Source organism: Exophiala spinifera, assembly GCF_000836115.1.
Source record: "Exophiala spinifera strain CBS 89968 unplaced genomic scaffold supercont1.2, whole genome shotgun sequence".
In the NCBI taxonomy this organism is placed as follows: Eukaryota; Fungi; Ascomycota; class Eurotiomycetes; order Chaetothyriales; family Herpotrichiellaceae; genus Exophiala; species Exophiala spinifera.
The window spans coordinates 733,922-749,287 of NW_015622514.1; the positions used below are offsets into that span (position 1 = coordinate 733,922).

General features: G+C 52.8%; 7 protein-coding genes across 7 annotated transcripts; 2 read left to right on the forward strand and 5 right to left on the reverse strand.

The window, feature by feature from the left end:
- Window positions 1-323: 323 nt before the first annotated feature.
- Window positions 324-2,651, reverse strand: PV08_02548 (uncharacterized protein; the record flags this gene model as incomplete). The annotated part of the gene is made up of 1 exon (XM_016376906.1): window positions 324-2,651. The coding sequence occupies one exon, from the start codon at window positions 2,649-2,651 to the stop codon at window positions 324-326; it is 2,328 nt and encodes a 775-aa protein (XP_016238476.1).
- Window positions 2,652-3,230: 579 nt separating this feature from the next.
- On the reverse strand, window positions 3,231-4,508 carry PV08_02549 (uncharacterized protein; the record flags this gene model as incomplete). Its single annotated transcript, XM_016376907.1, has 1 exon — window positions 3,231-4,508. The coding sequence occupies one exon, from the start codon at window positions 4,506-4,508 to the stop codon at window positions 3,231-3,233; it is 1,278 nt and encodes a 425-aa protein (XP_016238477.1).
- A 1,163-nt stretch (window positions 4,509-5,671) lies between these two features.
- Window positions 5,672-6,538, reverse strand: PV08_02550 (uncharacterized protein; the record flags this gene model as incomplete). The annotated part of the gene is made up of 1 exon (XM_016376908.1): window positions 5,672-6,538. The coding sequence occupies one exon, from the start codon at window positions 6,536-6,538 to the stop codon at window positions 5,672-5,674; it is 867 nt and encodes a 288-aa protein (XP_016238478.1).
- Window positions 6,539-6,740: 202 nt separating this feature from the next.
- Window positions 6,741-8,219, forward strand: PV08_02551 (uncharacterized protein; the record flags this gene model as incomplete). Its single annotated transcript, XM_016376909.1, has 1 exon — window positions 6,741-8,219. One exon carries the CDS (start codon window positions 6,741-6,743, stop codon window positions 8,217-8,219), a length of 1,479 nt encoding a protein of 492 aa, XP_016238479.1.
- A 612-nt stretch (window positions 8,220-8,831) lies between these two features.
- On the forward strand, window positions 8,832-10,307 carry PV08_02552 (uncharacterized protein; the record flags this gene model as incomplete). Its single annotated transcript, XM_016376910.1, has 1 exon — window positions 8,832-10,307. One exon carries the CDS (start codon window positions 8,832-8,834, stop codon window positions 10,305-10,307), a length of 1,476 nt encoding a protein of 491 aa, XP_016238480.1.
- Window positions 10,308-11,772: 1,465 nt separating this feature from the next.
- On the reverse strand, window positions 11,773-13,794 carry PV08_02553 (uncharacterized protein; the record flags this gene model as incomplete). The annotated part of the gene is made up of 2 exons (XM_016376911.1): window positions 11,773-13,644; window positions 13,717-13,794. 2 exons carry the CDS (start codon window positions 13,792-13,794, stop codon window positions 11,773-11,775), a joined length of 1,950 nt encoding a protein of 649 aa, XP_016238481.1.
- Window positions 13,795-14,122: 328 nt separating this feature from the next.
- PV08_02554 (uncharacterized protein) lies at window positions 14,123-15,088 on the reverse strand (the record flags this gene model as incomplete). Its single annotated transcript, XM_016376912.1, has 1 exon — window positions 14,123-15,088. One exon carries the CDS (start codon window positions 15,086-15,088, stop codon window positions 14,123-14,125), a length of 966 nt encoding a protein of 321 aa, XP_016238482.1.
- Between the last annotated feature and the right edge of the window lie 278 nt (window positions 15,089-15,366).

Here is a 15,366-nt window from a genome sequence, read left to right on the forward strand (position 1 = left end):
GGACAACTGAGGTTCATGTTCCCAAAGTGCGACGCGGTACGCAGCACGACGCGTAAATTGATGTGCGTTGGATGGCATTTATACTTCGCCGTAGTTTGGCTCGTCCTTCAGCCTTGCGTTTCAGCCTCGCCGGCCAGAGTGATACGGGACACTGCCAGTATCAATTCCTCAGTGGCTATACGTAGGATGCTCTAAGCGTGGAGTACTACTACTCGTGGAAATGTCTAGGCGGTACGCTTCTGGGTATCTTCGGATCTGACCATACTGTCATGGAAACTACCCACAGCGGCGTGGCAGCCCTGGGGAGGATCTCGGTGGTTAGATCAGTAGTTAACCCTAAGATAATCATTGGTCCTGAACGACAACTCGGGCTGCCTTCTCCTACTTGTCAAAATCACCATTTCTTTCAAGATATTGGGCTCACCGTCATGGTTCTTTTGCGTCATTCCGTGTTCTTGTCCTTCCGCCCGCACCTCAGGTGTAGATCTAGACCATAAACAAGTCAAGAGCATCTCTCTATCCTCCCTCCACGACTTGATATAGATATCCCGCGAAACGTACAAAGAAACAAGATGGATCAGGACGACGGCCGAATATACGTACAACACAACCATCGAAATCACCGTAGACCAAGAAACTCCGGACACAGTGACTAGTCCGTATCCGTAGCCCGTCATGGAAGTCGACAATGTAAATTTCGTCACATAATCCTTTGCGTCTGGGAGCATTGTCACCGTTTCTACTTCTGCTGATGTCCGCGCCTCTCTATCCGACTGTACAGTCAGGTCCCCTCGCATCTTGAGATCAAGGTCATTACTTGAGATGGACAGCGGAGCAGTGCCGGGGCTCGTGTGGGCCATCATCTCGGCAAAGAGAACCGACAAGACCAGCTCAAGCTTGGCTTCTGGATTCTCGTGGGGCTGCCCAAGTTGCATGAATCTCTCAAACGCCGTCACATTCGGCTGAGAATCCAGTCGGCTGTCAACAGTCCGCTGAGCCCAATCCGGGGTGATCGAGACAGGGTGGCCGTTAGAGTATTTGGAATTGAACATTAACGATCCCAATCCGAACACCACACTACTGACAAGGTTGTCCGTGTTACTGAAGCTCGTAAACGTGGTAGACTTGGCCCATTGCGCTTGGATTGTACAGGCAAATACGCGACTTTCAGACGATGTCCCACTCATCGTTTCGGGCAATTTGACCGCCACGTCCAGGGACTTGTCTGGCAGCAGTTGATTTGTACTCGTAGAAGATGGAACCCAGCGGAATTGAGGATGGTTATCATCATTTTCATCGTCGTTCCCGAATGTAGCGTTCAAAGCAAGGTACCGCGTCGTAAGAACAAGAGTCTGAGCTTGCAACGAAGGAAACGCAACCTTTGTGGTGTTTAGCTGAGTCTGCATACACGCTGAGAAAACCAGTGGCTGCATCGTCTTCAGGTACCACTTGGCGTCTTGATAAGAGCACATGGCCTCCGCCCATCTCTTGCGACACTTTCTCGACCTGGAAGGGAATGTCAAGAAGCGGAAAGTGTTGACCATATCTCCAATGGCAGCATGTTGGACCGTAGCGAGGGTGTATTGCGGCGAGGAGCTTCCTGGGTATCGAAGTCGGACATCCATTGATCGCAGAGATGAAACACCTGGGATGTTGACCTGGTGAGGCATCGCCGACATCCCACCCAATGTATCGTGGCCCCAGTACGAGAACAGTGTAGGCCCGATTGAATCCCATGTCAAGGAGTTGAAGCAGCCTAATGTAGAGTGATCGCAACGGTCAGGCTGTGTAGCACTCTCTTGAAGTCGAGAAGGCCACAGGATAGCGTCAGTGGTGTTGAGTGTCATGAGTGCATGCCCAGATGGCCACTCAGTAAGTTTCGGAATCAATGCGGTGGCAGAAGAAGGTCCGGCGACGATGCTCAGAATAAGGCATAACAGGAGCAGAGGCAGCAGAAGCGATTTTCGAGGATAGCTAGCCGCCCACATTGCGCGGAAGTCCCGAGACCAGAGGTAGGACAAATCCTTGAACTTACTGCCTGCTGTAAGAGATCCGAAAGGCAAACCAAACCCGCAAGCCAGACTCTTGAGTAAGTGAGTGAGCAGGATTTCGCTGAGGGAGGCCATTATGAGCAGCTCGTGGGCTTTCGCTGTCAACTGGAGAGCTAGTTCTTTCGGCGTATTCTGGTTGTTGCCTCCAGAGAGCTCTTTGCCTATCCAGTATCCGTACAGGTTGAGCGAAGTGATGACAAAGACAGCTGCAAGTGGTATCAAGTGTACCAGAAGGACCCAGACTGATGGCCTCTGAGATGCTTGGAATGGTTCGTCACCAGGAAGAGGGTTGCCGCTGAGGACGGCGGTAAACTTTTGCCAGAACGTGTGCAAAGCAGCAAACACAGTGACGATACAGACATTCGGTGGAGTACGCTTTGTTTCCCGAGATTTTCTTTCCAATGGTCTTCCTTTTTGCGAGCCCCGTCCGTAGTTCAGTCTGAAGCCTCCTATTTTGCCGTACAGTGATGTTACCTTCATCTTCTTTGCCGCAGAAGGAGAGGGAGGGTGATCCTCCCGTACCGAAAAGCTTTGGAGGCATGATCGGCCTTTTATGAGCATAGCAGTAGGCAGCACGGTGTGGCTGAGGCCTGTAGCCATCCTGGCCACGCCAGAAGGTGAAACAGCCTGGCCAGAGACGGAATGGTACGAAGGCCGCAAGGGCTAATGCAGCCATGTCGTCGCACTAAAATGGACAACATCACTCATGCTACGCACCAAGACTGCTAAATGCCCTGTTGACTCGTCCAATCCATACGCACGTATCGCCACATTTCTGGGAGTGGGACAAGGAATGTATCACAAGGCGCCAAACTCAGCATCTTATCCGCCTGGCGCCAACTCGAAGTGTCAGCCTTGCCCAATGATATAGGCTAGCCTCATCAGGCGCCGTTCGGTTTCAATAACATCATCAATGATAATAAACAAGATAACTAACGGAGGCATCGACCTTGAAAATCTTGGTCCAACTATTGAGAATCGACAATGATGCTGGGTGATACTGTACGTTCCGAGACGTCTACAACTGCGGTACCTCCCGACAAGCCATTATCGGTAAGCGCCAGGATAGCTGCGGAAGACGCAATGTTTGGATGCTATCTTTAGAGTGTGGCGAGTCTCGAGGAACCTCTCTGGCGCCATGGTCAAATCCTCGCAAACAGTGAAGGCAGAGAGGGCGTATTACATCTTCGCCCGATCCGAATCCAGGGGCGGACCAACTCTATGGTTCATGGTTCTGGGATCTGCTTTGTCGCCCGCGGGTTCATGACCGTACGCCACACGCTCAAGTTCATCAAAGAGCTTCAGAACTGTCGGGTTCATGAATGGAAGCGTCCCTGTGCCGATGATCCCTGCGACATTCGCAGTCGGATCAATCCAGTAATATAGATTCCCCAACCCAGCCCAACCACCGCTGCCCTTCTTCCGCCCAAACGGTAGGTCCTCGTGGTTCAGGAGCAGTCCGCACGACCAGCCACGTGAGCTGAGAGGAAGACTTGGAAAGAAACCTCCTTCGGCACAATCAAGGGGGACCGCAGTGCTGATTTCACCGAGTTGGGACCGGTCAACCTTCGGCGGCAGTTGATCGGTGAAGAGATAGTGCTCGACAGTTTCCGGTTTTAGTATGGCCTCGCCAGTGGATGGACTTGTGCCGTTGTTGAGCATAGTTGCCAGAAGTTTAGCGTAGTCCTCGAGTGTGGAATACAGAAATGATCCGCCGCCATGCACCCCGGGCTTGTCGGTGGGCTTCGAAGCTGGCACTGCTACCAACTTGCCGTGGACGGGGATGTGGATTACCAGTGTCGGCTTAGAAGGATCCGGAACCGGGCCCGTGTTGTGCATCCCCAAAGGCTTGAGGACGTTCTGGTCGAGATACTCGGCTAGGTTCTGCCCGGTGATGGCCTCTATGACGAAGCCCATCCAATCTGTGTTCACCCCGTAGACATATTTGGTGCCTGGGTCAGCAATATACGGGGTTTCAAAGTCCTTGTACTCGCTTGGGGCCGAATAACCGCCCGGCTTGCGGCCTGTGTACATGCGGTATTGCAATGTCAATGGGTCGAAGGAGTCATACGAAAAGCCTGCCGTATGAGTGAGGAGCTGGAGGATGGTCGGCTTAAATTTTGGGGTTCGCAGAATAGGTCCATCAGCGCTCATCGACTCGATGACCTGGATCTTCGCGATTCGGGGAACGTACTTTTCCACCGGGTCGGAAAGTGATAGCATTCCTTGTTCGTACAACTGGAGCGCGGCAATAGAAGTCAAGAGCTTAGTGCAGCTGAACACGTGCAACATGGTGTCTTTCGTGAATCGTGGCGAAGCTGGATCGTCGAGATTCAGTGTGCCGTGGGAAGTCTCAAATAGCACTTCGCCTTTGGAGTTGACAAGCATAGCGCCAATGCCTGGAACAGACTTGTCCTTCGCTGCAGCTTCGAAACTTGATATCAGCCTGGCTTCCATTGTGAAAAAGAAAACTTGTATGAAAGGTCAGCGGACTGCTCCGTTGATAGCGCTTCCCGTGAAGCACGAGTACGATCAGAAGGCAAGCAGTAGCCTTAGTGAGCGCGCCCTAAACACCTAGACAGGCTTTTGATGGCGCGGTTTGGGATTTGTCTTCCGTAAGTCAGTGCTGCTTCATAATATGGTCTTTGTAGGACCAAGAGCTCAAATAGCGGCGTGGGTTTGATAAGGCAGAGTCCCAGCTCAACGCTGTGGCTTGATGTCTTCAAGTTTGTGGAACCACGAATACAGGCTGCTTTCAACGATGGCGAGGACGACGGGACTGTCAAACAGGCGCCGATGAGCCTACTAGGTAGACTCCAACCTGGGTAAGCAGTGTTCGATCTTGTTAGTCCTGATATGGCCCGAAGTACATACATTATGGCTTTATCGTGGATTGTGGAGCACTTGCTTTGAACTAAACCACGGCCGAGACATCAACGAACTCTCCCACCAACCGCCCCGACCAGAAACAAGGTTCCTTATCGGACATTAGAGGGCGATTCGTATTGATAAAACCGGATTCCCGGACATTGTCGTCGAATCTGCATCGTTAACAACTCGTGGTCTCAAGGTGTTGCAGAAGTGGATGCACAATGGCCCAGCGCACATGACGGTTTTGTCTGCCGCCTTTGCGATCCGCTTGTTCACAAGATCCTTTTGCAGGGAGACTCAACTGAGCCAGCACCCTCAGCATCAACGCCGACGAGCGATGGTGGACATTCCCAGGGCCAGGGCCAGGGCCAGGGACAGGGACAGAAGTGGAGGCCCATTAGCGGAGTTCTCAATTCTTGTGGTATGATCTAGAGTGGCTTCCGCTTTCACTGACGACGGACACTATATCGGGAGGCATAGGGCCGACTCGCATCATCAAAACAGGCATACGCCGGGTCTCGTTATGCGGCAAGATGACAGTCAACGATTATGAGAAGATAGGAACGACTGAGGGTGAGCAGATCCCTACCAGTGAGAAAACTGTGGTATTCTCCCAGACCCAGGCGACCGTATTGCAAGGACCGCTCTGACGATGGACTTGGAAGCAGGCGTTGTCACTGTCTAGTATTGTCAATCACAATGCTCACGGCAAGCTCGGATTGTTGATAGGGACTAAGAGATGCCTAGCTTCATCGTTTCCGCTCTCTTATTCCCTCTGACGCCTTGTCGCTGCCCGTACTCTTGCCGCTACCCGCCAAGTAACTTGCCAAATCAAAGTTGCTCGCTGGCCCGCTGGTTCCTCCGCCTTGCATCGCTTGTGCGAGGCCAGACATGGGGCCTTTCTTCTGCATCTCCTCATATTCGGCTCGCATTTCTGGGTCCATGTTCTCCATCAGCTTGGGCATACCGAAAGTAAACGCAAGAGCAACAACGCCCATCAAAATCATGGGATTCTTAAGCAAGCTTAGGGGATTGAATCCTTGTCGTTCTTCGTAGAAATTCTTTCTCAAGAGTACTTTGGCTGACATCTCCAAGCGATCCGTGGGTGCGGGAACTAGCGCGATACCGCGGTCCTCCCACCTTGTGCCTCTATATGTCTCCCATGCTCCTGTAATCACTGTTGAAGAAGAGTCGGAGGAGGACGGGGCGAGATCGATGCGATATGGAGCAAAAACGTAATCGCGGGTGTAAATGTCCAGAAGATGGGAGCCGACGGTTGTGATATCGGGGAATTCAAAGTAGCTGCCTTTGCGAAGGACTGCTCGTAAAGGTTGCCCAGTACCAGAGGTCAGAGTGGCATGGGTAGAAGCTGGCAGAGCATTTGGATTTGGGAGGAGATTCGATGGTGGGATTTGGATTCGAAGTGTTGCAGCTCTCGCGCTGGTGAGAAGGCAGAGGACAGAGACCAGGGTCAATAGTATGCCTGTCATTTTCTGATGGTTTTGTGGGATGGGTCGGAGGATGTGAGCTGCAGGGACGTACTTGTGCAGGATGAAGTTGAGTAGTGGCAGTTTGCAGCCAAAGCAATGAACAGAGTAGAACTCCAGATACTCCATAGTGGTAGCTGGACAAGGCTGAATCACGTGTTCCACATGCGCATGGGAATCTCCCTTTGTACGGTGGAGTGGAAAATCAATTACGTCTGGTGAGTTTATGATTTCGCGCATCTTGGATTGATCACCTCACCTTACACACACAGGACAGGCAGAGGGGGCTCGCATCGTCTGTTGCAAAGTCGAGCATTTGCATCCTCGCATCATGCAAGATCCAAGGCATATCCCAAACCCTTTACGCCCTTATTATGTGCCTCCGTCAATAGGAGCCGAGCCCATGTCCAACTCGAGTACGGGCGCCTTCAAACCCTCCTCCACGTCGACCTTCTCCTTTCCAGACATTGACTATTCGGACTACATACCAGAGGGAAGTCCCTCGCTTACAGGCTCATTGAAATCCGTGGTCGATCGAGCCTTCTGGAAATACACCAATGTTCTCCTCGCACAGCCCTTCGAGGTTGCGAAAGTGATCCTACAAACACGCGTTGCCCAGGAAGATGATGGAGATGAACCGCAAAAGAAGAAAACGCTTTCCAGCCATGATGACTTTGATGATGGCTATAACTACGAAAATTCCTCTGATGACGAGCCCAACTACTTTACCTCAACTGCACCGTATGACAGACCTCTCTCGAGGCATTCGCCGCCTCGTGGCCGGCGAGGAAGACCACCCCGGGATGACTTGTCACCCCGACATGCTTCTGGCCGTGCTCAGCCGCAGAAAGGCATGATCAACTTGAAGAACCCTCACTCTCTTCTCGATGCATTGTCGGCGCTCTCGTCTAGCAGTGGAGCACTAGCCATGTGGCGGGCTACCAATTCCACTTTCGTTTACAACATATTGAGTAGGACACTTGAGACATTCTTCCGAAGCTTTTTGGCAGCCGTCTTTGGAGTTGCCGAGAGTGACGTCTTGGTTCCTGCGTCTGGTGGTGCAATCCCAGACGCTTCCATACTCACCTCGACAGCCCCGACAGCTACAGTGCTTATTGCAACTGCAGCGGCAGCATTGTCATCTTTGATCCTAGCTCCGATAGATGCCGCTAGGACGAGACTGATTCTCACACCCTCTGACCAAGAACCAAGGACCCTGCTTGGAACATTGAAGACTCTTCCTACAGCATACATGGTTCCAGTCCACCTCGTCCCGATCACCTTTCTTACTTCCACATTACCGACCATGATTTCTACCAGCACACCTGTCGTTTTGAAGACTTACCTTGGACTTGATCCTGCCATGAATCCAGCTACCTGGAGTTTGGCAACCTTTGCAGGATCTGCGTTAGACTTGTCGATCAAGTTCCCGCTGGAAACTGTTTTACGTCGCGCCCAGATTGCTACTTGGTCTTCTCCTGCATACTCGCCACCTGCCACATCATCCAAGCGGAAGGCGATCACCACCATTGTCCCTGTGCCACAATCGTACAGAGGGATTGTACCGACTATATGGAGCATCATGCGGGAAGAGGGTTGGTCGGAATCCAAGAAAGACAAGACAGCAGCATTAATGGGCAAAGCACCCAGACGAAAGCGCAAAGGCCAGGGTATCGAAGGCCTATACCGCGGCTGGAGAGTCGGCTTCTGGGGGCTCATCGGAGTGTGGGGCACGTCTTTTGTTGGAGGACTACAAAGTGGTAGCGAGGCGGCTACAGCTGGGACTGGGGTCCATGGTGGAAAATTTTAGACTCTTGGAGAGCTCAAGGATCTCCTTGATTGTTTGATTTATGATGCTGCGGCCTCGTTCCTATGTGTATATGTGTGCGTGTGGACTGGGACAGCATGGCGTTATGGGTGTTGACTGATGATACCCCCTCCTCTTCTCCCGGTGGACATGAAATACTAGGTACCGAGCACTTTGGAATCGACACGGATTTACTCTTTACATTACAGTACAAGCTTGCACAAGGTGCTGGGCCCTGATCGGATGCTGTGCTTCCTCGCTCTTCGCTCTTCGCTCCTTGATTTGGTCTAGTAGTGGCCTGACTCGCGGCCTTTTATCGCATGAGCGAAATCGGAGCCCCTCTTTCTTGGCAGGTAGAACTCATCTAATCTGATTCGCATCTCTCTCTACCTCACAAACACAACCTCAACATCATCTCTTGACTCGACCTCGCTGTGCACTCTGCATACCTAGGTATAGCTGTCGCACCGTTTTGACAGCGTCTTGGGCGACCTGAAAAGGCGCCTCGATACTGTCCGTGACTGCGACTGAGTTTTGCTTGTCAGGAAATATCCTCTCGTACAAAGAGCTTCTTTTCGGCCAAACTCGGCCAACGTTGGATTCGTTCTGGAAATCATGTCCTCGAGTGCAGCCTCTCCACCGACGGCTGGCTCGCCCCCGGCACCTATCGACGTCAAGCCTATACTTACGAGGCAGCCGTCATTATGTGCAAAGCCCATTCAGACCCCGCCGGCGACATCCCCCGCATCAACAACACCCTCCGCCACGCTCTCCCTAACAAGCAAGGAATGGATCATCCCTCCACGACCAAAACCTGGTCGGAAGCCAGCAACCGACACGCCACCCACCAAACGCAAAGCACAGAATCGCGCTGCGCAGAGAGCATTCCGAGAGCGACGTGCCGCACGCGTGGGTGAACTTGAAGAACAACTTAAACAGATCGAAGAAGAGAATGAACAAGAGCAAGACGCCCTGAGAGGAACCATTGAGAAGCTCGAAAAGGAAATCGATCAATACCGCCATGATCTGACCAACTGGGTTGATCGCTGCCGCAAACTTGAGAATGAACTGGTCTCGGTTCGATCTGCATCACCGCAAGACAAGAAATCCGGAGAAGCACCCACCACTGAACCTGCCATCGATGACAACGCTGTTGGTTGTGGAAACTGCACTCTGGAAACTCGATGTCAGTGTATCGACGACGCTTTTCAAGCCATGAGTGGAGAAACGAGTACGAGCACACATCAGCATGAAAAACGACCACATTCTCCAATCTATATGGAGGTTGAAAAACGCATCAAGGTTGAGCCGAAAGAAGCGATGGAAGTCGATTTCACCTCGATGTATTCGGCAAAAGACATTTCTGGTGTCAGTCACGCAGAGCAACATTCTCCCACCTCGGCCATCGCCGACCCCTGCGGCTTCTGCTCTGATGGCACTCCATGCATCTGTGCAGAGATGGCGGCAGAGCGTGAGCAAGCTCAGAACCACGCCGCTGTAACAGGATCCGTAAGTCTGCATCGTCCCGTAGCTGCCGTCAACCCGCCAAGACAGCTCGATCAATTTACACCACCACCGTCCGAAGGGGATGTGTCGATGTCAGTTCCAGCGGTGGCTGAAGCTTCGTCCTCAGGATGTGCATCTGGTCCAGGGACGTGCGCACAATGCCGTGCCGATCCAAACAGCACGTTGTTCTGTAAATCTCTCGCGGCTTCTCGAGCACAGTCTGCAAGCACCCCGTCGGGCTGCTGTGGTGGTCAAACACCGGGTAGTCGTTGGTGCTGCCAAAGCCAACCCGACTCTGTCCCGCTACCGCCTAGGACCACTCGGTCCCGTGCAGGGGTCAACTCAACCCAGGCTCGTGTTGCATCCAAGGCTAGCGTCACGTTGACTTGTGCTGATGCGTACACGACACTGAGCCGGCACCCAGCATATGAAAGTGCCAGTGACGAAATTGCTACGTGGCTACCAAAACTACATGCCAGCGATGCTCAGCCTGGGATGGTGGGAAGACCTGCGCTCGAGATTGATGCCGCGAATGTCATGGCTGTCTTGAAAGACTTTGATCGCAGATTTGGGCAAAGCCGGTGAAAGTGGTTCTTTCGGAGATACTTGCGTGCGCTTTCATGGTTTTGGGCTTTTCGAAGCGAACCATGACGGTCATGTAACAGTTATCTTCACATCTATCTTCGTTGAACCAGGTCGATATGTGACGACACGGTTCAGTCCCCACCATAATAATTCAGCAAGAACAAGGACAAGGGACAACATCCTCGGCAGTGACTTGATCCTCACCATTGTGTTGGGGTAGTTGCACATATGCCGTGCAATGTCAAGTCCAGACCAGCCAGACGTTTGTCTCGACAATGTGCGTTTTTGTCCTTGGGAAAGAAGGCACTAGTAAATAGCTGTCTCTTACGGAAGGCATCAGCGCCACGAGCACCACGCACTCCAGACGCACAAGCCAGGGATACATGGTGACAACAACAATAAGAATCCTGTCCCCGCCGTCAAGACAGAAAGGGTTCGCAGTCGCCAGCCACCACGCTCATCACGTCGCCCTATCTGATCCTAAGGCTTCAGAAGCCGTCGACGGGCATAAACACATCCATCTGTATGGATCATGTACTTCTACCTACCCTACCATGGGCGACATGGGCGGTATCGATTGAAGATATGAGGAATGAATTAATGGCACTGCATTACTTTTTGTACACGAAGAACGGCAATAGCAATAACACAGAACAAAAAGGATACAAAACATACTGAATACGAAAAGATGAATTCGACTGACTACTTCGTCAAGTGCATTGATTTGAGCCGAGTCAATTCGAGAGAAGCTGACGCACACACACTTTCCTTTACACGCCCATGCAAAACGTGGAACATATACATATTTATATACCTACCTGACAATAGGTACACGAACCACAAAAGGGGGGGGAGGGGGGCCTGTTGTTCCATTTTTTTGAACGATTTTGTCGTCGTTCCCCAGGGGGTTTCTTTCTTGTACGGCTACGTCGCCTGAACCTGGGATGTGTTTCGTGTGTTTTTCCCAGTAGGTGTGGTGTTTGCGCGGAGTATACCTACCTCGGGTGTTTGACACGTACCTGTTTTACGGAGTATGTAGACAGTTTTCTCTACCAGGGATGAATGAATAAGTTGCAAATGTTGGCAACGTGTCATGAAAACAAAGGCTCCTTTTTTCACATTTTACATGTTTACATATTCAGCTTCAACTTTTCAACGTCATGATGCGGAGTATGAATCAAATAGATAACTGTACCTTACAGTACCTACCTACCTACCTACCTACCTACCTAGTACTTCCTGATACCCTGATCGATGTAGTAGTCCACGAAAAAACCGAGTACATACGTACCTAACCAGTAGGTACATATGTGCTTGGTGATCTCATCCTGAACCAGAACCAGAACCTCACGCTGACACGGTCCAGATTTATCGTGACCACATCAAATGTCCAACATACTCCAATGCAAATCTTTACATCAACCTAGCTACCCAAGAGAAGGTTGCCCAAGCCATGGGGTCACATCTATGACCACAACCACGCTCGTCCCTTTGGCCTACGACTCCCCTCGGCCGGGCTGGTCAACGCGTACTCCCACGCCAACTCGCCGTCAATGTAAAGCTTGTACCTCAACAGACTGCGCTGCAACTCATTGTTCCCACCGAGGTTATTAATCTCCACGACGCCCACTTTACTGTTCCCGTCAGGCAAGTACTTGATCGCGACATCATCTTCGTCGACTTGCTTGAACGTGTGGAAGGGTAGGTAAAACATGCTCAGGGGTCCCACGCTGAACTCGTGCGGTCCAGCCTGCTGACCACTTTCGTACACGCGCATGTCGCCGGTCGTCTTCGTCGAGGTTGAATAGCTGGCGGTGCCCAAGAGGCGGGGATAGCGAATCGCCGCAAACTCGTGCCGGTCACCGGACAAGATGATCACACGGACGCCGAGCTCCTTTTCGGCCTTGTGCATCGCCTCGAGAATGATGGAGCGTTCTCGCAGAAACCCTCCCCACGTGTCGGACGTGCCGAAGCGCCAGTTTTTGGTGAAAGGCACAGAGGACGCAATGATCTTCCAGTGGATATGCGCCGGTTCGGGCGTGGCGAGATATTTGAGCAGGGACGACAGTTGGGCCGCTCCGAGCATTGTATGGTTGGTGCATCTATCAGGCGGATTCGATGATTCTTCCGACGAGCCGTAGGCCGGTTTCGAGGACGACGCGGACAAAGAAGATGCCGGTTCAGGATCAGTGCGGTACCGACGAGTGTCGAGCATGAAGAAAGATGCTGGCCCATTCGCGAATTGAAAGTATGTCGTGTTTGTCTCGGCCCCTAGAGGAGCGCCGGGAGGTGTAGGTGGATTTACAGATACATGATAGTGAATGAACGGGTCCGAGGCAGCGGGAAACGGCTCGGTGTCGTTGCCCCCAGACCAGTCGTTGGCAATCTCATGGTCATCGAGGGTATGGATCCAGGGCAGGGTATCAAGACCCGGCAAGGACCACGACGGCGAGGAGTACACGCGTCGATACTCAGACCTGTAATGTGCGAGGGAGGATGACAGGCGGAAAGGGACGTCAACGTAGATGAAATCGCCGAGGAAGAGCATGAACGAGGCTGGACTAGGTAGCCCACGAACAACCTTGGAGAGGTATTCAAAGCCATGAATTGCGAGAGCATGGGCAGATGGCCGGTAAGGGAAGTTCGCCTTGATACAAGACGAGGTCAAGAAGGTGAGTTTGTTGGCGGCGTCGGAGTACGGAGAGGGTGCCGTGGTAAACGTTCCCGACTTGTCGTTCGATAGAGAATATATGTACTTCTTGGATGGCTGGAGGCCTCCAAACGTGACAGGGTGTGTATAATCGGTTTCAGCTCCAAGGTAGTAGATGGTCTCGGTCGTTGTCCAGCTAGTCTTGTCTGCAGGCGACAGATAGACATACAAGGGCAGTTGAGCAGGATCGGGTTCTCGAACCAGAACTTTCGCCATCGTCGAGTCCGCAAATCCGACCCGTGTAAAACTCAGGTCTCGAGCCGGGTGCAGAAGAGGCCCTCGGAGCACGAGATCAAGGGTGAACAGAGCCAGAAGTATATTGATTCCAATGGTCATGTAACTCCATTCCGGCTCGCGCCAGTTGGGTATACCAACCACACTGATTTTGAAGAACGATTTCTCATCTTCATAAATAGCCGGCTCCTCGTGGTGGTCGCCATCTTGCGTTTCGGCTTCTGCTTCTTGCTCATCTTCCGACTTCTTGTCTTCTCGGGGAGGGAAGAGTTTAGGGAAGGCTTCGTGTAGACGAGGGCGGTTGGAGCCAAAGGCTTCGGAATTGCCAAAGACGCAGTACAAGTACACGACGGTGCTCAAAAGGATCAGTGGAGGGAAGTGATGCCCTGGAATCTAGGGGTCACTGTTAGCTTGTGAATCTTTTCCACCAAGGGAGTACTTAGTGAGGGATTGCGAGAAACATACCCATCTCAGAAAGACGTAGGCGGATATCCTCGCTACCACTGAGCTTGCAGCAGCGGCGACGACAGGCACAGGGGCCATGATTGAAATTCGATAGAGTGTCTCACTGCCTGAGCAGCGAGTTCGACTTCTCACATCACATTATTGTCGGTCGAAGTTGGCCGGGGCCGAACCAACGAACAATTGCTGAAGCAGGCTTCTGCAAGTCGAGTCGCCCAATGACGCAGCCCTGTCCAGATCAGGTCTAGGGGGGCTTCTCAATATATATATCTCGATGGTCTGACAAGAAATTAATGGACTGGCAGGTCACCTGGATAGTGTAAGGCAACCGGTTCAGCCTTGCGTCAGCCTTGCAATCAGACAGGCTGGCTTTCATTCTAGGGCGCTATCGACCTTGTTATGCTGTTCGTTATCGATTGATATTGATGGACGCCAAGTTTCTGCCCATGCGGACAATGATCGCAGCATCTCTGAGTCTCTTCATCCCCATACACAGCCCCATGGCGTAGGCCCACATCCAGCAGTTCTCCTCCTGGGGCAGAGCGTCCCAATACTCCCAGCCCATGACACCTCCGAAGGTGGGATACCTCTCGACCAGCAGGCTCAGCACGGCCGCCGAAAGCTCCAGCGGAACGTACCCGCTACCTCCGTGCTTGGGGTTCGTCAGCATCCCTGCGACGACCTTCTCTGCAGGCCACCCATTGCGAATGATCTCGTCATAGGCGTCGGTCGTGTTCATGCCACCCCAACCGTTGTAGAATTGCGCGTTGTACCACGAGATGCTGGGGCCCCTGGCCGCCTCGAGCAGTCGATGGTCGAAGCCGGACAGATGGGGCCGCCCCGCCATCAGGGCCGTCGCGACGGGCGCGAGCGTGACGATGAAGTCCGGGCCGAAGTCGCCCTTCAGCCGGTCGATCAGGTGGATCACGCCGGGCAGCGACATGGGCTCCTCGATGTCCAGGTCGAGGCCGTCCAGTCCGTACCTCCGTATCGCCTCCCGCAGCGGCGCGTAGTACGCCTCGAACCGCGCGAGGGGCACGTCGGTCCTCCCTTCGCTGTAGTCGAGCCGGGCGAAGCTGCCCCGGGCGGCGCCGCCCAGCATGCCCAGGACCTTGATGCCCGAGTCTTGGAGCACGACGACCTCGTCCCACAGCTGGGTGTACTTCTCGTGGTCGGGCGGGTCGTCGTTGAGCGTGAGGTGGCCCGGGTCCCAGTTCACGTGGATGGCCGCGAGGATGACATGCGTCACGCCCGACGGGTTCGTGACGAGCGGGAGAAGCGACACGTATTCATTGTTGTGGTGGTACGTCTGGAAGTAGCACACTATCCGATGGTTCCACGCCGTCGTCACCGCAGCCGGAGGGATTGGGGGCATTTCTCCATAAAACACCCTCCGAATGGTCGCAAGGGGGAGACGGTGTACCGTGGCCTGGTTTCCAGTCGAAGCTCAAAGAATCGAGAGAGTTCATAGATACCGAACCAACAACCAGCCAGTCGCCGGAACAGCCGAACATTAGCCGTCGCGTCGCATATTGTAACTACCTGACATTGATGAATACCACGGACTCCCCGTACGGACGGAGTCATCACCTACTGGCCCATCGGGCTGACTTTTTTGAGTCGCTCGATAACGCCTAGTGTCATACACGTACC